Below are 26,577 nucleotides of genomic sequence, written 5' to 3'. Positions count from 1 at the left end.
GAAAACAAACAGCCTTATTCTCCCCTGTAGGGAACAGGACGCGAGCAGTCAGGCGGTCAGCCCCGCCCAGTCCTGCTCCATCAGCCTCCACCCCGGAAGACTCAGTGTCAGGACCTCTCCCTTTGTCATCTTATTTCCCTTATTATCCTTTCTCCAGCCAACCCCCAACAAACATCCCAAGCCAAAGTGGTGGCAGGAGCTCTTATTTCTGTGGGTGCCAGGCAAACGCTCATTGAGTACAACATCCCTAACCTTATGCTTTATTTGTTAAATTCATGGATGCAGACATACTCAAAGTGCATGCGGAAGTATGCTATGTATGAATAAAAATATCATGATGTAACCCCTTCTTCTATAAGCTAACTTAAAAATAAAAAAAATAGATGAAGAAATTAAAAGAAAACATGGGTGGTCTAGAAGTGGGAGCCCAGAAACCTCTCAGGAGCCTCCTGCTTGTCTGGGATGGTTTCTTGGGGCTTCCGCATACTCGGGCGCAGAAGAGACCACACCACCTTCCCCAGAACCTAAAAGCAAAGCAGCAGATACTACCCTTCCTCACAAAGTCAGGAGGATCAATGGCGGTCAAGGGCACCCCAGAGTTCTGCCTGTACCTGAAGCTTCTGCAGGTGGGATCCACCGCCCTTTGTTTGACCTGAAGCTACAGGGCCGGGTTCCTCTAACCCCGCTAGCTCTGTGGTCTGGACCGCCGAAGAGTAAGGTTGCGGCTGGACTTTCTCAACCTGCTCCTACCAGGCCAGCAAACCCAGTTGCTCCCATGGCAACCACAGAGCTTCCTCCAGAAGGATGGGGGAAGAGGCGGGGCTACAGTTGGGAGGGCGGGGCACACTGTAATCGGTAGACAGTGATCTTAAATTTACCCACTCTGAATTATAGACACTGAGGGAGAGCTTGTAGGACAGGGAGCCTACCCTGCTGGGCTAGGGACCAGGGCTACAAATCCCGGTGACCCAGCCCTCCTCCCCCAAAAGGACGCGAAAGGTTAAGCTCGGAATCTGGTGATAAAACCTTCAAGAGGGGTTGTAATAGCTTAAAGGGTTTTGTAAAGGAGTGAAGCCCCCTGGAGGGGTTTCCTGGAGAAGGCGACTTCGGGAGTAGTCTGAGATAGTCCGCCCAGGGCCAAGCTGCAGAGGCACAGGTACAGATAATATCTAGATTATGGAGGCAGGCAAGGCCATAGTCGTGTGAAAGCTGAACATCTTCTTTATAGTAAGGCAGTGAGGGTTGTGGGTCAGGATGTTAGAGACCTTTAGGTGCCGATTGCAGATCCACGGATGGAAGGTGAATTTGGAGTATCTAGTCTGGAAGAAGAGCCTTGAAATAGCCCCCAGAAGCCCAAGAGAGGCAATAAGGCCTCAGCTAGCGCTGGAGCCAGGGACTCCCAAGGAGTATTGCAGGATGGCACGGTCTGGGAGCAAGCGACACAGAAAGACTGAGACTAAGATCCGTCTTGGACCAGTTTGCACCTTCCTCAAAGACCTCTTGACGCTATCCAGTGGAGAACAGACCCTGCACTTGAGAGCGCTCCAGACTGAAAGAACTGCCCCTCTTGACCCACGCGTGACTATTACAAGTTGTTTTCTTTGGCAGGTTCTCCTGTCCCAGGCATGGTTTTGTTCCCTTGGTTGGCTTTTGGTTTGCTACGGAAGGCTGGCTTCTCTGTCTACCAGCCTCACCAGGCAGGAGGGAGACTTCCCACAGGCCTCCACTTATGGAGAAAAAGTGGCTGAGCCCTAGATTTTTCACCCCTTAGCTTGATTTGCAGTGACAACTCTGATGACTTTATGAAGATATATAATATAGAAATTTCCCCAATATTTTCAGGAGGTGATGGCAAGAGCAATGATCTTTTGCAAATTTCCACAATTCATTTGAGACTAAATTAAAATAAGCATCTTAAAAGTTAAATTGTTAATCTCTGTGAGTTCTAGACCAGCCTGGTCTACAAGAGCTAGTTCCAGGACAGGCTCCAAAGCCACAGAGAAACCCTGTCTCTAAAAACCAAAAAAAAAAAAAAAAAAAAAAAAAGTTAATTTGTTTCTTTTATTCTGTTGTTTTCGAGATAGGGTCTCACTGTGTAGCTCTGACTGTCCTGAAACTCACTATGTAGAGCAGGTTGGTCTCAAAATCACACAGATCCACCTTCCTCTGCCTCCCCTGTGTTGGGATTAATGGTGTGCCCCACTGTGGCCAGTTTTGAAAGTTTTATTTTTATTTTTATTATGTAGACAATGTGCTGTCTGCATGTTTGCCTGCAGATCAGAAGAGGGCATCAAATCTCATTATGGGTGGTTACAAGCCACCACGTAGTTGCTGGGAATTAAACTCAGGACCTCTGGAAGAGCAGTCAATGCTCTTAACCTCTGAGCCATCTCTCCAGCCCTGAAAGATTTTTTTTTAATTATGCATATATGGTGGGGTAGGCGGAGGTATGTATGTATGAGTTCAGGTGAGTGTATGTGATTCCCCTGGAGCCTCCAACTGGGTGATGGGCCACCAGCTGAGTTCCTCTGCCAGAGCAGTAAGTGCTCTTAAAGGCTGAGCCATTTCTTTAGTCCCCAAACAAGCTATTTTTTTAAAAAAATGAAATTAGGTGATCTGTGTGTTAACACAGGCACACAAACTTACTAGAAAGAGGAGTTTGCGCTTTAACTCTTAACCTAACATGAAATGCAAGAAAATATAAATTTTGTGTTGCAAAATAATTTCAGTCATTTAACCATTTGCCCGTCGTCGCCATCGCCCCCGCGCCCAGTTATTAAATCTGGTTGTCAGGGAAATCTGTTTTATTTTTTTTCCCTCCCTTTCACAGATTTGGGATCATGGAACTTTCCTTAAAAGTCTTGTCAAAAGAAGTACTGAAACCAGAACAATTACCCAAGGTTCTTCAGAGAAATGACTCCCAGCGGGTCACTGATAGAACCTATTTCATTGATGGTTCCAACCAGGGTCTGAAAACCATCCCATCAGAGATTTTGGCATTGAAAGAAATAGAAGAACTGCATCTGGAGAACAACCAGATTTCAGAAATCCCCCAGGACATTCAGAATTTAAAGAATGTCAAGGTCCTCTACCTGCACAAGAACAAACTGCAGGGTCTAAGCCCGGAGCTGGGGTTTCTGAGCAGCCTGGAGTCCCTGGACCTGAGTGGCAACCCGCTGCTCTACTCCTCCCTGCGGGTACTCAGTTGCCTGCGCACGCTTCGGGAGCTGAGGCTCTACCAAACCGGCCTGAGAGAGGTTCCCTCGGTGATTTGCAAATCGCTGCACCACCTGGAGCTGTTAGGGCTGTCCGGGAACAATCTGAAATCGCTGCCCAAGGAAATCGTGAACCAGAGCAAGCTCAAGGAGATCTACCTGAAACACAATCAGTTCTCGGCTTTCCCTAGCGATCTCTGTGCCCTTTTCAACCTAGAGGTGATCGATCTGGACCACAACAAGCTTAAAGCCATCCCGGATGAAATCGGGAACCTGGTGGGGCTGCAGCAATTCTACGTGGCGTCTAACAACCTGCCTCTTCTACCGGAGTCTCTGAGCCGGTGCACCAAGCTGTTGGTGCTGGATTTGACCCAAAACCTCCTCCACTCCCTCCCGCCCAGCCTGCAGCTGCTCACCGAGCTCAAGGAAGTCGGGCTGAGTGGGAACCTCCTGGAGAAGGTGCCCCGCCTCCTGTGCCGCTGGTCGGCGCTGAACCTGCTCTACCTGCGCAACACGGGCCTGCGCGGACTTCGGCGCTCCTTCAAGCGCCTGGTCAACCTGCTCTTCCTGGATCTCAGTCAGAACCACATTGACCACTTCCCCGCGCAGATCTGCGCGCTCAGGAACCTGGAGATCCTGGCGCTGGACGATAACAAAGTGACACAGGTATTCCTTCCTTCCCGCTGTCACTTTCCCGCTCGCCTTTCCTTGATGTGGCACTATGTCTAGCCAGTATATTGAACCAGCTACTGTCAAAACAACAAACAAACAAACAAACACAGGCTTATCAAAGATAGATATTCCACAAGGTGGCACTTTATTTTCTTCCTTTCCAAATGATAATTCTAACCTCCATCTAGTGTTCTCTTAGGATTGGGCTGCAGCCACTGGGGTGTTTTCATTCTTAAGGGCATGTGAGGCAAAACCGAACTGAGTTGTTTTAAGGGTCAGAGTGCCAAGATTCTAGCCAAGTTTTGGATTTCAGGGTCTCTCCTACTAACACAGGCCACCCGACAGTTTCCATAAAGCATGGGCTTTAGCCCCTGGCCTCTGAAAATACTTTCGTTCTTAACTTCCCATTCCCAGGACACTCAAGAACAGGTTGGGATTTGTTTGTGTGTTTGTTCTTTCCTGGAGAAACTGTCCCATGGGTGTGGAGATGCACTTTGGAATTGCTCAGCACGGCATTGTTGAACATCTGAAGACCAGCAGAGCATAGGCAGATAAGCTGCAGGATCCTCATAGAATGTGGTCTAAACAATGTAAGCTAACTGAAGCTGTCTGTGCCCCTGTGGAGACAACACAAATGGTGATGCCTATAGAATAAGGGGGGGGGGAACCCCGATAAACAATATATTCCTTCATTCATTGCTGAACTGCACAAAATTACAAATATGGAGGCCAGAGACATGGCCCACTGGGTAAAAGTGTTTGCTGCCAAGCTTGGCAACTTGAGTTTGATCCCAGAGAAGCAGAGGGAACATTGTGGAAGGACAGAACTGACTTCTACACTTACTGTGTAGCATACAGGCTCACAGGCACACCTACACAAATAAATAAACATAATAAGCTTTTAATATTACACATATAAAATAAACAAACACATATATACCACCCACTTAATGAATATTTATAACGATAAAAGCATGAAAAGCAATAAAAACATAAAAAATATGAATTGGAAGGAGAGTAACCAAATTCCCAAGAGTGGCTGCCTTTGGGAGGAGGGGTCAAAAAAGGCATTAAAGCCCCGTGCTTGTCTGGCCTGTGGAAGTTCCTAGTTCATTCACCAGGGCTATAAATAAGCAAATAAGTAAATAAGCACAATAAGCTTGGGGTCTGGAGACACGAAAGCTGTCTGCAAGCTAGTGGGTGGCTTGCGGGAAGCACAATTCAGTGGAAACAAGAGAGACTCTTACGAGGTGGAAGGTGAACGCTCACTTCCAAAAGCTGCCCTCTGACCTCCACACACATGAACTGACTGTGCCCCAGCACACACCCAGGGAGGCACTGAGAGAGTCAGAGAGACAGAGATGGGGAGAAATTCCTTTCCGTGGAGAAAGTGTTTTGTATCACAGCTGGAGTAACTCAAATGAAGTACCTGTAGGAAGATTCTCTAGTTTTGCCCTCTGTTGTTACCAACCACAGCTGGAGGGGGGAAGGGGTTAATTCATCTCATACTTCATGGTCAGTCCATCACTGAGGGAAGTTAGAACGGGAACTCAGACAGCTGCGGAAGCAGCATCCACGAGGACTGCTCTACACGGGCTGCTCCCCACGAGGACAGCTCCCCACTTGCTGCTCCCATGCTTACATCTGGTTACCTTTCTTAGACAGTCCAACCCCCTGCAGAGGGATGCCTTGCACAGTGGGTTGGGCCCTCCTGCATCCATTAGAAAGCAGGAAAATACTCCCACAGACATGTTCACAGAGTGCTCTGATGGAAGCAGTTCCTCAAGTGTGGTTCCATCTTCCCGGTGTGTTCAGTTAAAACCAAAATGAGCGGCCGGGCGGTGGTGGCGCACGCCTTTAATCCCAGCACTTGGGAGGCAGAGGCAGGCGGATCTCTGTGAGTTCGAGACCAGCCTGGTCTACAAGAGCTAGTTCCAGGACAGGCTCCAAAACCACAGAGAAACCCTGTCTCAAAAAACCAAAAAAAAAAAAAAAAACAAAACCAAAATGAGCCACTACAGAAGGATAACACTGTCCTAATCATGACAGAATCATGAACGATAGCTAATCTTTTCTTTTTCTTTCTTTTCTGTTTTCAAGACAGGGTTTCTTTGTAACTTTGGAGCCTGTCCTGGAACTAGCTCTTGCAGACCAGGCTGGCCTTGAACTCACAGAGATCCGTGTGGCTCTGTCTCCCGAGTGCTGGGATTAAAGGCGTGCGCCACCACCACCGGCACTAACCTTTTTCTTGAGAGAAACTTTAAATTCTCAAAGGAGAGACTTGCATGAGTTCTGCTTGCTAACAAAAGAAACCCCAGCTTACCCCATGAACCAAACTGTGCTGGAGAGTAGACATGTAGACAAATAGGATTGGACTGACTGTGAAAACCTTTATGACCTGTTCCTCATGGTTTTCAGTTATTCCGATTGTATTGTTTGTGCTTTTGTCTCCTCCACTATCAGTTTGTCTGACTTAGAATCACAGGCTTGTTTTCCTTCCTTGTTATATGTGACCTTGAGACCCACCTGATTGGTTTCTGGCTCTGAAAACTTGGCAGTAGCTTCTCGCCTTGCCTAGCTAAGTGTGAAAATAGGGTTCATTAGGTACCTAAAATGATTTCACCTCTGTAGTAAATTACTATTAAAAGAGAAAGCAAAAACAGAGTATTCAACCTCAAAATGTTCAACTATGGTGTCATAAATAATTGCTCCATGTTGATACTCTGCAGATTCGGTGTCCAGAGTTTTCAATTTTTATAGTTTTTCTATGCATATGAACGGATGCATGATATGATGTGTGTTCACGGGGCTGTGCACCACAGTAGGCACACGGTGCTCGGATGACGACTTTGTGGAGCTGTGCACTCACCAAAGACTGGGGAGATGCTAGGAGGAAGACAGGAAAATGAGGAATGATTTCCCACGAAGAATGAATGTGTCACCAAAGGCATCAATTCCAAGAAAAAACTATATTACGATTATTGTTATTATAATATTCCACATCATTGTAGTGCTCTTTCTTCCAACATCATCAAACATTCTCTGGGTAACACAGGTACAACGAAGCAACATCAGTTGACCCAGGTTGTGGAAAGCAGAGGAATGGCAGCATTACCTATGGACTGAGGCTGGCCCTGTGCTTTCAGAGACTTGACTTCTGATTTGAAGAGTTGACTATAAGATCCCATACCAATTCTCAAAAGAAGCAAGATGATGTTGTTCAAGGAAAGTGATAGCACAGATTCTAGACAGATACACTGTCCAGATCAATAGACCACATGAGTAAGGAAGCTCATGGCCCACTCGCTGTTCTATGCTTCATGCTGTGGGTTAATAGGAAGGAGGACTAGTCACTGGGGGGAGTAGTCTGGGTGGCTTTCTATTTTGATTGATAGATTAAGTCCTATATTCATTTATTTCCTGCTACACATGGTCCTTCCTATAATGCATCTAGTTTTAATCCCATCCTCACGTAATTACACATAGACATAAGATAGTAAATAGACTATCCCTAAAGGTTACTAGAGAACAGAATTTTGCCTTACTGCACATGCACCCCTATCTAGTTGAGGCCACATTGGCCCATCTATTCATCATACCTGAATATACTGGGAATATGCTTGAAAAGATACTATCTGAATTGGATTGTCACCAGCACAGGACAGTTTGTACTTTCGTTCAGAGATGTGAGCACACGTAGCCTGATGTAGGTGAGAGTTCCAGGGGGGCTCTGAGCTTGCATTGTTTAGAGAGGGATGTATGTGCACAGGCAGGTATGTACATTATTACAAGAGGAGGATGGGGTGTTGCTAACCCCAAACCAAATACTGTCCTACACTTGCCTGCCTCAACAGGAAACAGGTGGAACCCCAGACTGCTGATCTGCGAACATACATGGTAAATTGTATAGTACACGTGTAACGTATATGGAAGCTGTCTGTTGCTAGGGGACACTAAGCAACTCTACATTTCACAACTTGTTTCAAAGCCAAAAGCTCAACTTTAAAATTCTCGCCATGAATTTAGCACTGGGAGTTTGTATACAACTTGGGTGGCACTAACATCAATACTGATCACCCACTACTGCCAGACAACACAGAAAACTTAGTTTTGAGTGTTTAAAAACAGTCTCAACCTTAACTGTAGCTTTCTGGAATACTTCCAGTTACCATCGACCATGAGCTCACTTTCAAAACTGAAGATACTTGGACTCACAGGGAATGACTTTTCATCCTTCCCAGAGGAAATCTTTTCCTTAGTGTCTCTGGAGAAATTATACATCGGACAAGACCAGGGATCCAAGTTTACCTACCTGCCAGAAAACATCAAGAAATTGCAGGTAAGCCCTTTCAATGAACAGACAAGAAGTGCATGCTGCTCTCCTCCACAGCCTATGCTGAGAGAACTCGAGGCAATGTTTCCAATACTGCAGAAAACATGTATCTGCTTTAGATTTCCAGTCCCAAACCATGGCTTTCACATTTTGAGGCTCTCACTGTTACTGAATAAGCCCTATAACCCTCTACTGTGATAGTTTGTCTTGTAAAAATTCTTTTTCTGTCCTGCCAACCAGCTCCCAAATAATAACATGGAGACATACAAACCATGACAGCTAAGCCTATAGCTTAGGATTGTTTCTAACTAATTCTTAGGACTTAAAACTAACCTGTCTATATTAGTCTACATTCTGCCACATAGCTTGTGACTGTTACCTCTTGTCCTGCACTTCCTGTATGCTCTGTGTCTCCTGGTATCACTGCTTTTCTGTTTCCCAGAAGTCCCCGGAAGTCCTTTGTCCCCGGAAGTCCCACCTAAACTCTTCCTATCTAACTATTGGCCATTCATATTCTCATTAAAACAATCAGAGGCACCTTGGCAAAGACACATCTTCACAGTGTAAACAAATATTCTGCGACAATGTCTTTTTAAAACATATCTTTTATTTATTCTCTGACAATTTTATACACATATGCAATGCATCTTGATCATAGCCACCTCAGCTTCTCTGCTTATTTCCACAAGATACTCCCCCAAAACATCTGCCTCTGTCTTAGGTGACTATGGCTGTGATGACAAACCATGACCAAAAGCAGCTTGGGGAGGAAAGGGTTTATTTCATTTATAGTTCCTTATAACAGTTCATCCTCAAAAGCCGTGAGGGCAGGAACCTGGAGGCAGGAGCTGATGCAGAGGCCATGGAGGGGTGCTGCTTACTGGCTTGCTCCTCATGGCTTGCTCAGCCTGCTTTCTTATAGAACCCAGGACCACCAACCCAGGAATGGCACCACCCACAATGGGCTAGGCCTTCTACCACTAACCACTAATTAAGAAAATACCTCACAGCTGGATCTCATTTTCTTAATTGTGGTTTCCTCCTTTCAGATAACTCCAGCCTGTATCAAGTTGACATAAAACTAGCCAGCACACCCTCCAACCTTCATGTCCATTCTTTTTCTTTAAAAAATCTGACGGTGTCCATTACTGCTGCCTACTGGAATGTTGATTGACCTTTGTGTGGATTGAATTTGTGCAGGCAACCACAGCTTCTCCTAGTTTTTGTAAGTCATGTCCAGAAAACAACATTCCACAGCATCCCGCCCCATCTTCTGCTTTTCTTTCCTCATCCTCTTCTATTGTATTCCCCGAGTTTGATGGGATCACTATTGATGTCATACACGGACTACTTAATTTTACCATTTATGAGTCTCCACATTAACTCTTGCCTAATATAGGAAGAAGCTTCTCTGGCCAAGGTTGAGGGCAGAAATAATCTATGGGTATAAATGTAAGTATTATACAGGCAGTTGACAACATGAGCATTCAGGAAAACCACAGTAATAATTTCTTCACTGGCGCTATGACCTCCCCAGCCATGGGCTTTTGACCAGGTTTGTAGTACCAGGTACACATTCCCTCCTGTGCAGGCCTCAATCCTAGCAGAGTGGTTGGTTACCCCGTAACTCACATGCTGCTACTGCATCAACGGCTCTTCAGAATGTCTCTCTACTGTTGTATTTTGTTATGTTCTATTTGTAGAAATGGACTCATGCCATTTTCTGCTTAATTTATATTTTTCAGAGGTATCCCCTTGAAAATGACATTGTTCAGAACTTAAAGTATCCTATGAGTAACATGATTGGGAGCCTAAATTTTGGTACCCAGGATTCCCTGCAAGAAGTGACGTGACCTGACCTTCTTGTTTAGTGATAGATGATCTGATGACGGGTTCATAGTTCTTTGCTGAATCCTAGCAAGATAACTCCATTTACAGAAGTGTCTTTATAAAGTATGGCTATATGTAGTTTGTCTTTATGTAGTTTGGCTAATTTAACCTCTATGATTTGGGGCACTTAGTTGAAGAATTATAGCCATTTCCAAAGATAACTCGCTGTTGGAAGGGAGTACATGGTATGCGCTGTAATGATCCAAGTTACTTTTCCCTGAGGTTCTGATAAAATTTAGTCACAGTATTCTCATTTCCTCTGTAAGTCCAATGGCTTTATTCAAAAGCAATTGTTTTCCTTGATATTAACTCTGCAAATATTTATTAGTTATTCTTCTTGCCATGGGAACCAGTACGCCTCACTAAACCATACATGGGAGGATGGTTTATTTGGGCTCACAGGGGAGGGCTTTCAGTCCATCACACTAGGGAAGACATCGTGTCCGGACTGGCTTTGCGTACGGCAGCAAGAATAGGTGGCAGAGGTTCCTTAACCTCGGCAGTCCAGGAAACAGTGAGGTAGGCCAAAGCTAGGCCAAGTATGACCTCCCACGGTCTGGATTCTGCCAGTCGGGCCCACTTACAGGCTCCACCAGCTTCAGGAAGCACCACAGATTGGGGAGGAAGCATGAAACATGAGCCTTGAGGGACAGTTCAGATTCAAACTACAACAAACCAGCTTCTCCCATTGTTCCAAGGCATAACTTCCCTCCTGCACACGAATGGGCACTCACAAGTAAGTCTGGTTATTGTAATGCACTTGTTAAGATGACTGACCTCACCACACGCTCTCATGTTATGACAGAAGCTTAAAGAGCTATATATAGAAAACAATCAACTGGAGCAGCTGCCTGCGTCCTTGGGGTTAATGCCAAACCTGGAAGTTCTTGATTGTCGGCATAATCTTCTTAAGCAACTCCCAGACGCCATTTGCCATGCACAAGGTGAGGAACTTCCCAGGTCCACAGCCCAGTAGGAGGAGTCCCACATTGTTAATGAATGACTTCCTTGCCTTAAGAAAGACCAATTTCAGAGTTTGTAGGGCTTAGTCCTGTACCATTAGCTGCGGACAGGCTCTCTAGCCACCCGAGGGAAGCCAGGCGCCTCTGTATTTGTTTTTTTTTTTTTTTTTTTTTCAAGACAGGGTTTCTCTGTGGCTTTGGAGCCTGTCCTGGAACTAGCTCTTGTAGATCAGGCTGGTCTCGAACTCACAGAGATCCGCCTGCCTCTGCCTCCCGAGTGCTGGGATTAAAGGCGTGCGCCACCACCGCCCGGCACGCCTCTGTATTTGTATAGCTAAGATCTTGCAAAGGTATTTATAAACTATTATAACAATTATACATTTGAATGAAAAAGCGAAGCAAATAGTGGTTGCTATGAAAGTTAACATACATCTGTACTTACTTTCAATACACCAGTGCCAGCAGTCATCGACTAAGCACATACGATATGGCAGCATTTAGAGTTCGTGTAATTATTTAATTATGTAATTTTGTTTATGTAATTATGCAAGTCTACGTAATTATGGTTTAATGTTTATCTAGATCACTAAGTCATTTGAAAAACCCAGAATGATGAAATCAGAGGATATTTGTAATTTTTAGATTGCTTGGAAAGAACAATTACACTTGATTCCTAAACACTCAAGTATTGTTTGGCTGAGTCACTCCTTATCCATGTATCATCCACCTGCCCTCCCATCCAGCAAGTCTTGGCTGAGCACTAGCTGGCTTCTCTTTATGAGGTGGAAGAGCAGACACAGACAGACGTTTGATTTGGTGGTACTAGACGCCAGGGATCTGGTGTCTCCCTCCTCTCCAGCCACTTACCAGTGGATTTCACCTGGGTGACTTGCGGCATGGCGACCCTAAGCTACGTCGACCAATTACAGTGAAAATCTTTGTAGGTTTGAGAGAGCTGCTGCTGGAGGACAACTTACTCACCCGCCTCCCGGAGGACCTGGACCACCTGGTGAACCTCAAGGTCCTAACGCTGATGAACAACCCCATGGAAGACCCCCCAATGGCAGTGTGTGCCCAAGGCAAAGATGCCATATGGAACTGCCTGAAGGAAAATAGACTTAGGAAAATAATGGCCATGAAGGTATGCTCAACACATGTTCTTTTTTTTTTTATTTAAAAATTTTTATTCTTGGACAACTTTATGCATGTATATAATGCATCTTTTTTTTTTTTTTTGGTTTTTCGAGACAGGGTTTCTCTGTAGTTTTTGGAGCCTGTCCTGGAACTAGCTCTTGTAGACCAGGCTGGTCTCAAACTCACAGAGATCCGCCTGCCTCTGCCTCCCAAGTGCTGGGATTAAAGGCGTGCGCCACCACCGCCCGGCGTTTTTTTTTTCTTTCTTGAATATGGTTTACACCATCTGCCTGCCTCTGCCTCCCTGTGATTGTTCATGAATCTCAGTTCTTGAGAGGCAGAGGCCAGTGGATTTCTGAGTCCCAGGCCAATTTAATCTATATAGTTCCAGGCCAGCTACACAGTCAGCTCCAGGTTAGTCAGGGATAACTAGTGAGATCTTACCTTAAAAAAAAATAGAAGGAAGAAATGAGTGTTATTTAGGGGCAAAAATCAAGGTAAGGGGACCTGAGATTGCTAGAAGCTAAGCCTTATTTATTCAAGGTGGGTTGGCGGGTAGATGTGTGTGAAGGCACACGGGTGCTACACTCAAGAGTGGAGTCAGAGAGAGTGGGAGAAACAGTCTAATAACAAACGGTCAACTCTGAACACGCATAGGTCACATTATACAGACTGATCAGGTTATGTTTAGGAATATCTCCATATATATGTATGTATGTATATATATATATGTACATATATACATGTCACAACAATTAGGGAAAAAATAAGACATTAATTTGAAAAAGAGCAAAGAGAATATATGGGCAGGTTCGGAGGGAGGAAAGAGAAGGGAGAAATGATGTGATAATTTATAATCAAATATAATCAAAAATCAAAGAAAAAGAATTAAAAGAAGAGTAGAGGTCAGACAAAAACCTGCAGGGGTATGTTCTCTTTGTTCCAGCAAGTGGATCCTAGGGATCCAGCTCAGGTTACCAGCTTGGCAGCAGCTATCTGTACCTGAGGAGTGTCTCGCACCCCATGTTCCTTCCTTTCTTCTTCTTTACCTCCCTCCCCACTCTCTCTTTCCCGTTCGTGTGTGTGTGTGCTGATTTGCCTGGGTGATCAGTCATCTTTGCAAAGATGACTGTTTTGACTTGGGCGCAATAACAGATACCACAGAACGGATGGATTAAAGGGCTGGATTTTACTTTTCCTAGTTAAAGAAATGGTGACTTTGACATCAGGCTCCAGCTTGGCTGGGTTCTAGGGTTCTAGTGTGGTCTATTCCACTGGGGGCAGGCAGGGCTTCAACATAAAGGGGGAACACAGGTCAGTCTGCAGCAATAAGTGAGCAAGCTCTGGAGAGGGCACACCGCCTGAATACTGGACAGAGGATTTGGGGCAGAGCAAACAGCTAAAGCAGAGGCCCTGGGTCAGCATGGTGCCTGGTGTATCCAAGCAAGAGAGTGACCCATGTGTCCAGAGCAGATGACAAGGAAAGAGCAGATAAGAGAATCAAGAAATGATAGGGTACGGTCAAGTCAGATTGAGCCTTGAAGCCATGGTGAGGACTTCTGCTTTTGTTTGGCGAGAAATGAGGAGCCAATCATTGGAGGGTCTGAGTGGAGTGCACCGTGAGAGGACAGGTGCTCTCACACAGGTGGGCAGCAGCAGGGTCTGGGGAGCCATGGGGGCTGCTTTTCTGCTCCTTCAATGAGAATGAGCAGAGGGCACAGTTGAGGTCTCTCAACTGCCCATACTCTGTGCGGTCATTCCTTACTGCTCTCAGTATTTGTGAAGTCAGACATTTCCTTATTTATTTTAAGGCAGGGTCTCATGTAGCCCAGGCCAGCCTGGGACTCAGTGTATAGCCAGGGATATCCCTGAACTTCTGACCCTCATATTTCTATCCCCCAGGTGCTGTGATTTCAAGCATGGCCACCAAATCAATTTATGTGGCATGGGGTCTCAGACCTAGGACTTCATGCATGCTTGGGTCAGCCAAGCTCTACCTCAAGCCCCTGTCATACACCTAGTGACCCTCCCACCACTGCACATGGCCCTGTGGAGGCCCAAAAATATGAGCCTATTTGCACCTTGTCTGAAAGTCGGAGAGTTTGAGGTTGCTCAAAACTGTTGACAACCAGGGTTACACACCCTGACCTAGGGCGTGGTTACTTGGTTCTTTTGGCGTTAAGAGGGCCCACTTCACCCTGACCAATGGTCAGGAAATTCCGTACTTCTGCTCCTTCTTCTGACATAGGAGGTTTGACCTTGGGAGTGATTGCCTTTAGGATACTTGGTCCAGGGTGGGTTCACTGTAAACAACAGAATGCTAGTGACTTGATATCTCAAAGTATTGAAGCTAGAACTGTTCTAGTTGCCCCGAGGATCACAGGATCACGTTAAAGCGGTCTTTTGTCTTCTTCCCCCTGGGGTATAAAAGTATGTGGGAAATTAAACGCGGGGATTTCACTATTCACCAGAACTCCCTCCTGGGAGCCCTCCTTCCTCTGTTTTCTGTTTTCTTGTTTTCGCTTGCATCTTCGTCCTCCTTACCATTTTACTGATCCCCATTCCCCTACCCTGGTAAGTGGTGTTTTTGTCAAAGCTGGTCTCTGACAGGCCCTCTACCCGATTGCTTTGAGACACAGTCTCTCAGCCAACTGGAGGATACCATTTCTTTTAGCCTAGCTGGCCAGTGAGCTCTGAGGATCTGCCTGCTTCTCCCGTCCAGTGCTGGAGTTACAAGCATGTGACACATAAAATGTTGGGGATTTGAACTCAGGTTCTCACACTGCACAGCAAGTGTTCTTATCCATGGTGTCTCCCAACCCTTCATGGAAGCTGCAGTCAGACCATGGCAAACTGACACTGAGTCTGGGTCCACCTTGTTTTCAGGTTCAGGCATGGTGGCGTGGAACCATGGTGCGGAAAGGATATGGGACTTTTGAAGAGCTACAGAGAGCCCGAAGAAAAGGGAAAAACTCTCCAAAAGATAAGAAAGGGAAAAAGGCTGCTGCCAAAGGAAAACCCGCAAAAAGGAAATAAAAAATAATTGTGGAAATGAATGAATGAAGGTGAAGATTGTTAACAGATCAGGAAGGCCATGTGTCTAGAGCCCAGACACAGCCGCAGGAAAATTATCCACCAACTTAAGGTTATCTGCAATAATGAAAGATTCTTAATTTTGCTGAAATGTTTATGGGAAGCATGACATAACACCTGGTAAGTGCTTCAAGATAGCTTGCTAGAGGAGAAAGAGGACATGGGTTCAGATGAAGCCAGACAGGGCCAGCTGTTAGCGACAACCACGGAAGTGGGTGATGAGCATGTGGGGCCTTGCATTCTTCTGTCTACTTAAAAGCATTTGGGGAAGTCAGGTATTTACAAGAAGTTCCAGGGAAACACAACAGATCCAAGAACCTTCCACAGAGTACACAATGCTAGGGTAAATAAGGCAAGAACACTGATGTTGGTTCAGCCAACAGAACTTACTCAGATTTCAGCAGTTACGTGTGTACATTGTGTAGCTCAATGCAATTGTGTCACACACAGCTTTGTACAAACACCGCTGTAGTCAGACACGCTGCTCTTCACAAGTCTCCACTGTGACATCCTTTTGCTGTCACACTGCCACTTCCCACCAAATCCTACCTCACCCTCCATTTCCCACCAAATGATATCTACCTGCAATTTCCCTAAAACTTCTCATTGTATTTATTTACTCTGTGTGTGTGTGTGCGTGTTTGTGTGCGTGTTTGTGTTTGTGTGTGTGTGAATGAGTCTGCCACAGCACATAGAAGGAGGTCACAGGGCAAATTTTGGGACAGTCAGTTCTCTCTGTCCACCATGTGAAGGTCTTGTGATCTCACACAGGTCAACAGGCCTCGTGGCAAGCACCTTTATTTCACCAGCTCCAGGAATGACTTTTTTTTTTAATTCTTCAAACTTTTATTGATTCCCTGCAGATTTCACACCATTTATCTGATCCCACCCATCTCCCCGCTTTGAATTCACCCTCCACCTGTCCTTGCAACTTCCTCCCAAATAAAACAAAATTTAAAAGAAAATCCCCAAACCAAGCAAAGCAAACAAAAGAAACAAAAACCAAAATGAAACAAAAAAGGGAGTGGGGGGAGAATCCAGTCGTGGAGGCTGTAGTGGCCGAGGGTGTCACGCAGTTCACCCTTTAGACCTTCATCCTCACTTCCAAGCCTTCGTTGCCGTGACTCATTGGTCTGGTCTGAGGTCTCCGGCCCCTGCTACACCACTGATCCTGCAGTTTTGGATCTGTAAGTTCATCCCCTTCTCCTGCTCCAACGGGTCATAGATGGGGTGGGTGTTGGGTGGTGGGCTAATTCAGAGCCCTGGTTCTGGGCCTAGGTGGTAGCTGGGTTGGCCAGCCCACCAGCTCTCCCCGACCATCACCACCCAGGTGGGCTCTCCAGCACTGCCTCGGCCAGCCCACCCAATGCAGCCTACACAAGAGTGGGGCCAGTTCTCCTGTTCTCAGGCCCTCAGATCCAGGTCACCTTCATTCACACTATGGAGGCTAGGGGCAAATCTCCTGCCCTCAGGGCGGGCTCCTCGTTCCACCACCAACAGGATCAGCTCCAATGTGCTGCTCTGGCAGGTGCAGGGTCCACTTTCCTGCGTGATGCCCGCTGTGGGCAGCAAGTGGGGGCACCTTTCCCTCATCCAGGGCACCAGATAGCAGACAAGGGGAGACAGGGCCAGCTCTGCTGCTCTCCTACCCTCAGGGCTGGCTCACTTGTGCCCCCCAACAACAGGGCCAGATCTAGTGTGCTGCCCAGGTGAGGTGCATACCCATGGTGAAGGGTGGGGCCAGCTTTCCTGATTATGGGGTTCAGCTCTCCTGCCCACCTCCCCATGGTAACACAGGAACACAGGCATGGACATCAACACAGACCCCAGCCACAGCAGGACCATGAACCCAGACATTTCCTTCTGGAGCAGTCCTGGCCCAGATGACACTACCCCAGGTGACAGCATAGACCACTGAGATTGCCATGGCCTAGCAGCGCCATAGCCCTCAGACACCAACATGGTCATAGGTTGAGGCCTAGACCCTGGGTATCCGTGTAGCCTTTGGTGACACCATGAACCACCAGGCACCAACACAAATCCTGGTTGTAGTCGGTCCACGGACTCAGACGTGGTCTTTGGCAGCAGCCCAGGTCCAGACATCACCTTGGACTTGGGTGGCCAGCAGGCCATTTATATTAGCGTGTATAAATAAATTTGTCTTTGGGCTGTTGGCTCACAAAAAACAACACAGAGACTTATTAATTATGAATGCTTGGCCTATAGTTTAGGCTTGTACCACATAAATTAACCCATTTCTATTAATATATGTGTTGTCACGTGACTAGTGGTTTTCACTTCTCCTGTGTAACTTGCTCCCTCTGCATCTGGCTGGTGACTCCTCCTTTTTTCTACCCAGAGCTCTCTCTGTTCAGAAGTCCCGCCTATACCTCCTGCCTAGCTATTGGCTATTCAGCTTTCTATTAAACCAGTCCAATGACACATTTTCACACAGCGTAAAGGAATATTCCAGAAGTGTGTTCCTCACCACCCTCACCTCTTCTGATTCACACCTCTCTCCAGTCCATGAATGGCTCCATCTCCCTCTCTCCTCCACCTCCCCACCCTCTGCTTGGTCACTATAATGGTGTCCGACTGTCTGGTGCCTCTGCACTTGGTTGAGTTCTTGCGCCCACCAGCAGCCACAGGGCATGGTGCGGAGCTGTTGCTGTTGCTGCGTCTCTGGCCCAGGGCTAGAGAAACCCCCTGGGACTGACTTTGTAAAGCAAGCATAGTCTTTTGCTTAACTGGAAGCTTAACTGACCAGTGGGTCTGGTCAGTTTGTGTGTTGCCTTTGCTGTTGGGCACGTGGCCTAGGCTTGCAATCTGTTTAAGCATGTACACATTACTGAATGGTTATTCATTATGAATAAAAGGTCTTTGTATAAACACAGATGCTTATGAATTCTTGGGGGGTACCCAAGAGGAAGGAACCCACAGAGCACCTCCTTCTAATGCTCTCAAAACCACCTCATCTTACTGACTTTACTTTTGAACAGTACTGATCTTAAATATAATTTTATCACGTTTTAAAATTTATTATTAGGGGAGGCATGTGCATGCCATGGTACGTGTGTGGAGACCAGAGGACAACTTGCTTCGTCATGTAGGTCCCGGGGATTGAACTAAGATCGTCAGGCTTGGCAGCAGGCACTTTTACAGGCTGAGCCATCACACAGATTTTACATCTGTACATCTTTTTTTTTTTTTTTTTTTTTTTTTTTGGTTTTTCGAGACAGGGTTTCTCTGCGGCTTTGGTTCCTGTCCTGGAACTAGCTCTGTAGACCAGAGTGGTCTCAAACTCACAGAGATCCGCCTGCCTCCGCCTCCCGAGTGCTGGGATTAAAGGCGTGCGCCACCACCGCCCAGCACATCTGTACATCTTTTAAGCAATGGTTGTGTCTCTGTTTATTCATAGTGTCATGTAGGGAAAAAAAAACCCAGGTTGACTTGCATGTATCGGAATACAAATGTATCTCAGACATCCTTGCTGTTCAGTGACTCACCCTCTAGGAAATGAAACATTTAAAAGTCGCTTAGTGTAACACAAAAACATTCAGTTACTATCAATTTGAGCACTTCTCTCTGGTCTAGAAGGCTCTAAAATAACAAGTCACCTACTAAATAAACGCCAGACTTGAAGTGGCCTGCAGTCTCCTTCATCCCAACTCTGCCTTGCTCTTTCCATCTTAACTGCCCTGGGCTCTTCCTGCCTTCGGGATTCTGAAGATGACTTCTGAGCAGGACCTGGGGGAGTGGAACACAGCCCAAGCTTTGGGAAGGCAGCGGTGTAACCAACCCCTCACACTGAGAAAGCGCTGGTGACTGAGGTCCCCAACCACGCATCGCTAAATGCGCTTCTAGCTGACTCTGCCGTTGTCTTTCATCTTCTACGTGGAACCTCACGGAACTGAGAGAGGCGCGACGGGGCTCGCTGGGGCAGGAAGCGCCACAGGGGACGCCGTGCGACCCCGCGGTCCCGTGTCCTCCCCGGAACGGCCTCACCCCGGCGCCGGGGCCTCCGAGGGCTGGGGCTCGGGAACCAGCCGGGTGTCTCGGACGCCCCGGCAGGGCTGAGAGCCGGGGCTCGGTGCAGCCTGCCGTCACCGGACCCACTCCGCGACCGCCTCCGCCGCCCCGGGCGAGCTCGGAGCCCGCACCCGCGGAGAGCCTCCCGCAGCCCGGAGCCCGCGGCGGGTTACGTAACGGGCCGCGAACAGCCGCGCTCTCGCGAGATTTACGCCGCCTCCCCGTCCAGGCTCCAAATCAGAAGGAACTGGGCGGAGCGGCCGACATGGCTGAACGCAGGCGACTCAAGAAGCGGATCCAGGTAGCTCGACAGGAGCCGTGGGTCGGGGGCCTGGGCGCGCCGGGAGGCGGAGGGAGCGGGGAAGACGTCCGAGCGGGCGGGCGGCGGCAGGATGTCTCGGGGGCAGGATGCCGTGACGGGCCTGTGGCGGGGCGGTGCTGCCGGCCGCTCGTCCGCGGGGTCTGCGGGGCGGCGGGGAAGGAAGGGAGGGAGGAGGAGCGGCGCTCGGAACCCCGCGCCCGGCCCCGCGTTCCTGCGGCGGCGGCGGGCCTGGCACTGCGCGGCGAGACCGGCCTCCTCCGGAGCGCGCACGCGGGGCTCCGGGCCTCCCGTCCCTTCCCGTTTTTCTTGGCGCTGCCGAAATTAAGGCCACGGTGGCTGGGGTGGGAGGCGGCGGAGGGCGGAACCGAGGGCCGAGCCGCTGCTTTGTGCTCCCGGTCACCTGCCCCGGGCCCGGCCTGCGAGCTCCCGGTGCAGATGTTAGGTGGCGGCGGCCCTCCCCTCCCTCTCTGGAGTTCTTTTAACCGCACAGCCTACTGGACGCTCGCCGGCTTTCTTCCAGGCGACGCGATGTAAACAAACCCAGCCCGGTCGGTGCTGCGGTGAGCTGGTGGCACCTTTCCTATGCCAGCTCGTCAGCCTCCTCCCTGCATACCATCCCCCTCAGCCCGCACGGATGGATGTCATCTGTGCATCTCTTTCCCGCAGTGCTCTCCCAGTTGTTCGTTCTTTGTTGAACGTCCATAAGGGTTAAATAGCGATGTGACGAGTGTGACGAGCGCCTCACGATCTCACCCAGAAACCCAAAGGCGTAATAAGTTGATGGCATGTGCTAAATTGTTAATAAACAGTCACAAGTTTTCTCACTCTGTCTTTCTGTTCCTCGCTCAAGATGGCTTTTTCTTTTTTCATTTTATGTCTACTTGTAAAGTTTTATTGATTAATTAACCCACGGGTCTTTTGAACTATGTAAGTTAAAGTTTAAACCTTTTAAAAATACTGTGGGAAAGATACTAACGCTCAGTAAGTTTGGAATTTGGCTGCCATAACAGTAATTTTGAACAGGGTACAGAAGGGAACTAGAGACATATTCCAACTTCACATAGGTCTTTACACCAAAGTGTCAAGACAACAGCAGTTTCTAATTCTGCTGTTCCTGGGCTTTTGAAATTCAGTATTGCGGTCTAACATGGACAGTTATTGTGTTACAATTTGTTGTGAAGTTGTTGAAGTTGTTCCTCCTGTACTGCCCATATTTACCCCTGGCAGTACAAATTTGTACTTTTTTGCTCCTTAATACACATTATTTTACAGCTTCATCTGCTCTTCAATATTGTCATAAAGGTAATAATGTGCTTTTTAAATGGCTGCTCATATTTCAGCTATGAACACAGGTTGAACAGGAAAGTAGGTGAAGAGGCTTATAGCCCTCTAAGGTGGGGGCCACTCAGACGTCCTGGACTTGTTTGTACTCCAGCTCCACTAGTTAGCGAGGGCTTGGAAGTTTTGTTTTTTTTAACTTCTGCTTTTACAGGGATTGTTTATCTTAGGAAAACTCTTTGTAGAGTTGTAGAGTTGATAGGAAAACATTAAGTAAATGAATGACTTATTAAAAGTTATAAAAATGCTTGGGGGAGGGTGGCTGGAGAGATGGCTCAGTAGTTAAGAGCACTGACTGCTCTTCCAGAGGACCTGGGTTCAATTCCCAGCACCCACATGGCAGCTCACAACTGTCTGAAGATCCAGATCCAGGGGATCTGACACCTTCTCACTAATGCACATAAAATAAAGTTAAATCAAACATAAAAAAATGCTTGGTACTTAACCTCTTTCTTGCCCTCCTTTACCAGAATAAAGAAATTGGTTAGGTTATATTGATTTTTGTTTATCACTCCTTAATAAACTTAAATGTAATTAACAGCCACCTATTTGGTAAATTAACCATTAGGCTGTAAATTATATGAAATATGGCTGTTTAGTTTGTTTGAGACTCTAGTTATTAAAAGTCAGCTTGGTATTATGAAATTAAATTTTTTTCTTATTCTCTACTTTAATTTCTATATGGCAGTATAGAATGTTTGTGGGAGATCTGACTTACCATTGTTATACAGCCCAATAATTTTTAATGCTCATCTTTTGCTTATGTGTGGTTATGTGCACAAGGGTCCAGGTGCCAGTGGAGGCCAGAAAGGGGTGTCACCTCCTGTGGAGCTGGAGTTACAGGCCTCCTGACAGTGGGTGCTAGCATCCAAGCTGAGGTCTTCTGGACAAGCAGTACGTGCTTAACCACTGAGACATTGCTTCAGCCTCTTCCAACTGTCCAAGGAGGGCATTCCTCAGTTCTTTTATTCTTGTCAAGAATCAAAAGCTCTCATATTGGCGTTACTTGAGATTAAAAGATTGAGTGTAATGACTAAATTCAGAGTTTGTTACAGGAAAAAGCATTTGTACACTAACTGTTGAGTTTCCTGTTGTTACTTGATGGTTTTGTTTAGAAATGATTTTTAAATAGATTCTATTGATCTTGAATTATGGTGACTTTGTTGGGAGGGGAGGGATGTTTGATACAAACACTTAAGTTGAGAGTTTTGTTTTATTTTTGTAGCAAATTCATTTTCTTTTTTCAGGACAGAACAACTTTGGAATCTGGTTCCCCAACAGAGTTGGAAGCATGGGAACTGTATTCACATTTCTTTCTCGGACTCAGATCAGGTCACTTAAACTGTGAAGTGAGCTTATATGTTAATTGATGTTGTGTTGTAGAATTTGAACAACTGAGATTCTCTAATGAAAGTGATGTCAAGCCAAACTAATGAAATATTTAAAAACAAAACGAAAAATAATTATTTTTAGGAAATACAGTGACTTTATAGATGAACAAGGCACTAGAAGCATTGATTTAGAATTCTAGTATTATGAGGTTTAAAAATGGAAAAGGATCTGATATAGCTTATTCTGAATTCTCTGTCCTCAATTTAGTCTTGTAGATGAGATGGCTCGGGGCAGAGGCATGTGCCTGATGGCTTGAGTTTGATCCCACAAGGTGAAAAGAGCAAACTGATCTCTAAAATTGTCCTTACTTTTCTACTTGTACATGCTATCACTCTCTCTCTCAGACACACACACACATACATACACACACATACATACACACACATACACACACACACACACACACACACAGAGAGAGAGAGAGAGAGAGAGAGAGAGAGAGAGAGAAATACATTCAGCCTGTAGTAGGCTTGGAGCTTACTGATCTCACCCTCATTTTACTGACAAACTGATGTCCAGTGAGGTTGTTTGACTTGAACTAGGATTGCCTTTTAAGTTAGTAAAGTTAGATTTAGAGTAATCATCTAATTCCCATCTTATCATTGATTAAAAAAATAAGTTTTGAAATACTTTAATCCCAAACTATTTTACATATATATGCTTAATTTTGTGTATACCTGTGTATCTTTGTGGAGATCTGTGCACCTTTGTGCACCTGAGGGCAGAAAAGGGCATCAGATCTGGAACTGGAGTTGCAGGCAGTGGTGGCCACCCAGGACAGGTGCTGGGAAGAATGCTAGTGTGTGTCTTAACCATGGGGCTATCCTGTCCCCCAAATTTTGAATATAAAATATTTTAGCAAAGATTTAGTGTCACTTATTCCTGCTCAGAGAATCATTCCATCTAGTATCCCGCTTGTCTATAGAAACTAGCTCAACTTAGAAATCTTCAGATGACTTTTGTATCTAAGAACTGTATGACCTCCGTAAATTGTTTTTATTCTGCCCATCTGTTTCACTGGCAGTAAAATCCTGACTTACCATGGATTTATATGCCTCGTTTCAGGAAAGAGAAGAAAAATGTTTGGAACTGTTCAGCCAGACTCCTTAGGACCTTCTAAAAGGAATGAAGGAACCTCTAAATCCAATTCTCAGTCTGAAACTTCATCCTCTCCCCCACTGCAACATACAGGATTAATAAAGAATTTTGCAGTATTATAGCAAACCTGTTGCCACAGGAACTATAAAAGAAGCAAATTGGAGAGGGTAGTTCTATTGTTAGCTTACAGAGCTTTATGGCTTTAAGCAAATAATTTAAGATCCCCTCTAATTTTCAGAATATCTTCTATTAACCTGTTTGCATTTTCTGTAATGCAAATTGCTGATGCTACTGTCTTAAGGCAGTCTTTCTGATACTAAAACCCCAGCAGGTGCTCCAAATGATACATTTTCATGAAGAGCTGTGGGCAGTAACTAGTATGAGTTACTGATACTTTAGGAGAGTGCTAGTAGACAATTGAATTCTGTGTCCACTTGAAAAAGTTTCTCAGTTGTTACTTTTTCTGATTCTTTCTGTCCATGGTTTTTTAGTAGTGCCTTTACCAAGGAAAATATAGAGTTGGGGGGAAGTCGATTAACTTCATTGTTAAAGTGAAATTTAAAGAATTTTTGCAGTTACTTAACAGTGTCTGACTTGCTATACATAGTCAACTTTCCTGGGTTTTTATGTCTTGATATTTAACCAATCAGGAGAATAACACATTTATCTGTGCTAATGGTTTAATTGAAGGTTAGTATACCATGCCCAAAGTCATGATTGTTCTCTAGAATCACCTTTTTTACACATCTTCTGTTTTTGAAAACGTAAAAAAAAAATACTTTGAGCATATTCACCTAAGTCCTCCCAGATCCCTTTGTACCTCCCTACCCACCCAACTTTGTGTTTCTGTTTTACTGATTAATATAGAAATCTGCTATTTAGTATCTACTCATGTCATTTACTCTTTACCATTAATCCTATGTACTCTACATTTGAAATATTTCAAATAGGTATATTTCCTTCTGATTCTTAGACTAGTATCACGTCACATTTATTTGACTGTTACCATAGTCTCCTAACTACTTTTCATATTTTTCCCCTATTCATTTTGCCTGCAATCATAAAAAATCATATTTGTTACTTTCCTATTTGTGTTCTGTTGAAAAACATAGTGACCTTCTGCTCCATATGGAATAAAGGTAAAATTTCTCAGCATGTCTTAAGGACTCTGTATTCTCTCTGTACAAATTTAGCCTCCTAGTACATTATAACCAGTTTCATTAAAGTCAAGTCTTTGCTCATTTTCAGCTTCATTGTTTATGCTGCTCATTCAGTGTGCTCAGGGCTTGTCTTTCAAATTCAAGTTCTCTCTAAGATTCTGTGCACTGATATTTCACTTCTACTTTGTATATTTCCAAAACATTTTTATTATCATTCCTTTGGGAAAACAGCAATTGCTGTTCGGGGCATTTATGTAACAAAGCACAGATATCCTGCTGTCCTAATATATAGTGTAGTATCCAAAGATAATAGGATAAACACTCGGGAAGTATGTATTTAATTGAATGAATGCCTTGCATTTATTGAGGCATAGTTATTTAACTGGGTTTCCTTCCTTTGATTTCAAATCAAGTTCATCCTGGTAACAAGTTACCAGTTAAATGGATAAACTTTTAAGTTAACAGCGGGTGCAATGAATGAGGAAAAACATTTAGTAGATGTTGTTTTTGCTATAAAATAGAATTGGTTGAACTTTTAATTTTCATTGCCACGATTAATTATATGGTGGTAGCTGAATTTGTATAGAAATTTGGGAATAGATACAGAAGAGTAGACATAGGAAAGGATACAGCAGATTCTCCAAACTGCTCTGTGTTACTGCACTACCGTCAATAGCAATGTCCCTTTCTGCATTTCTCTTTCCGCCTGTCTTACTGGTGAAGAGAAAGTCCCAGACATCATCTGTGTCCTGGGGGAAAGGAAGGGACTCAGTGCCAGTCGTCAGCACTTCAGTTCTTCTGGTCACTGCCTTGAGAATTTTTACAAACTCAGCCATTGATCAAGACACATAGCTTTGACTGTGTTTTAACATTTATTTATGGCACCTGTTTCTACTTACTGTGCCATGTAGGCTGTAATTATTGGCAGCATCTTATTTTTTACATTATTGCTTTGTGAGTATTAGAAGAAGCCATACAAATGAAGGAAACCATATAAAATAGTGACTGTACTGGAAAACAGCCTAGTGATCTGTAATTGAAGGAAACCATATAGGGCGGTTTGTACTTAGAAAATGTTGTGAAGAGTGTTCAGTTTTTCTTTTGAATGTTAGCAGATCTGCTCCACAGATGTGCACATTACTCTGTAGAGCTTGAATTTCTCAAGTACATAAGCACACTAAATTAATATTCCTATGTTGCAGGAAGTTGATGAGCCGTCAAAAGAAGAGAAGGCTGTAGTCAAGTATCTTCGATTCAACTGTCCAACAAAGTCCACCAATATGATGGGTCATCGAGTTGATTATTTTATTGGTAGGATTACATCTCTAAAGTCTCACTACTATACGAATGCTATGAAGTTCCTTGAATTAGGATATGTAAAGTTATGAAAGAGCTTGCATGTGTAATTATTAAAGCTGGGCGATGAGCTTGTGGCAATTGATAATCTTCGTTTTTCCTTTATGATTGAAAAGAAAAAAGATAAAGTGCTTCATAATTAGTTTTGTTGGAAATTTTAAAAATAAGATTTGTTTTCAATGTTTGTATGAAATACTACCTTTTGTTCAGATAGTATGATTACATGGAACTAGCTAGTACATTGTTCATATATATCCATTCAACCTCATAAGCTGATATCATCTATAATAAAGCCTGTTAGAAGGAGGGTGAGGGCCGCTTGTTTGTCCTGGCCACCCCCCCCCCAGCTTACACCCGAAATAACCACACAGAAACTGTATTAATTAAAACACTGCTTGGCCATTAGTTCTAACTTCTTATTGGCTAACTCTTACATATTAGTTTAATCCATTTCCCTTCATCTGTGTATTGGCACGTGGCAGTGGCTTACAGGAGATCTTTTTTTTTTTTTTTTTAATTTTTTTTTTATTTTTGAGACAGGGTTTCTCTGTAGCTTTTTTGGTTCCGGTCCTAGAACTAGCTC

General features: G+C 45.1%; 2 protein-coding genes across 8 annotated transcripts in view; both read left to right on the top strand.

Annotated features, from left to right (window-relative positions):
• Positions 1-575: 575 nt before the first annotated feature.
• Lrriq4 (leucine rich repeats and IQ motif containing 4) lies at positions 576-20,184 on the top strand. The gene is made up of 7 exons (XM_057756738.1): positions 576-607; positions 2,831-3,881; positions 8,053-8,226; positions 10,916-11,054; positions 12,017-12,213; positions 15,093-15,221; positions 19,219-20,184. Exons 1-7 carry the CDS (start codon positions 576-578, stop codon positions 20,182-20,184), a joined length of 2,688 nt encoding a protein of 895 aa, XP_057612721.1.
• The window catches only part of LOC130866020 (ral guanine nucleotide dissociation stimulator-like), a 30,702-nt gene continuing 23,697 nt past the window's right edge, over positions 19,573-26,577 (top strand). The window contains exons 1-3 of one of the 7 annotated variants that reach the window (XM_057757246.1): positions 19,576-19,629; positions 22,236-22,320; positions 25,841-25,949. The gene's annotated coding sequence lies outside the window, so the exon portion shown is untranslated. Of the gene's footprint in view, positions 19,630-19,824; positions 25,950-26,577 lie in introns of those variants that run through there. The other 6 variants (XM_057757245.1, XM_057757244.1, XM_057757248.1 and 3 more) reach the window with 6 other exon arrangements.

Source organism: Chionomys nivalis, chromosome 24 (assembly GCF_950005125.1).
Source record: "Chionomys nivalis chromosome 24, mChiNiv1.1, whole genome shotgun sequence".
NCBI lineage: Eukaryota > Metazoa > Chordata > Mammalia > Rodentia > Cricetidae > Chionomys > Chionomys nivalis.
Note: the sequence above shows the minus strand (reverse complement) of the source record. Positions and strands in the feature narration are given on the sequence as shown.

Excerpts from the sequence above, each read along its gene's own strand:
- Lrriq4 (XM_057756738.1), top strand. The coding sequence starts at position 576 with ATGGCGGTCAAGGGCACCCCAGAGTTCTGCCT. Across the intron at positions 608-2,830 it reads GGCACCCCAGAGTTCTGCCT|ATTTGGGATCATGGAACTTT; the intron begins GTACCTGAAGCT and ends TCCCTTTCACAG. Across the intron at positions 8,227-10,915 it reads AAAACATCAAGAAATTGCAG|AAGCTTAAAGAGCTATATAT; the intron begins GTAAGCCCTTTC and ends ATGTTATGACAG.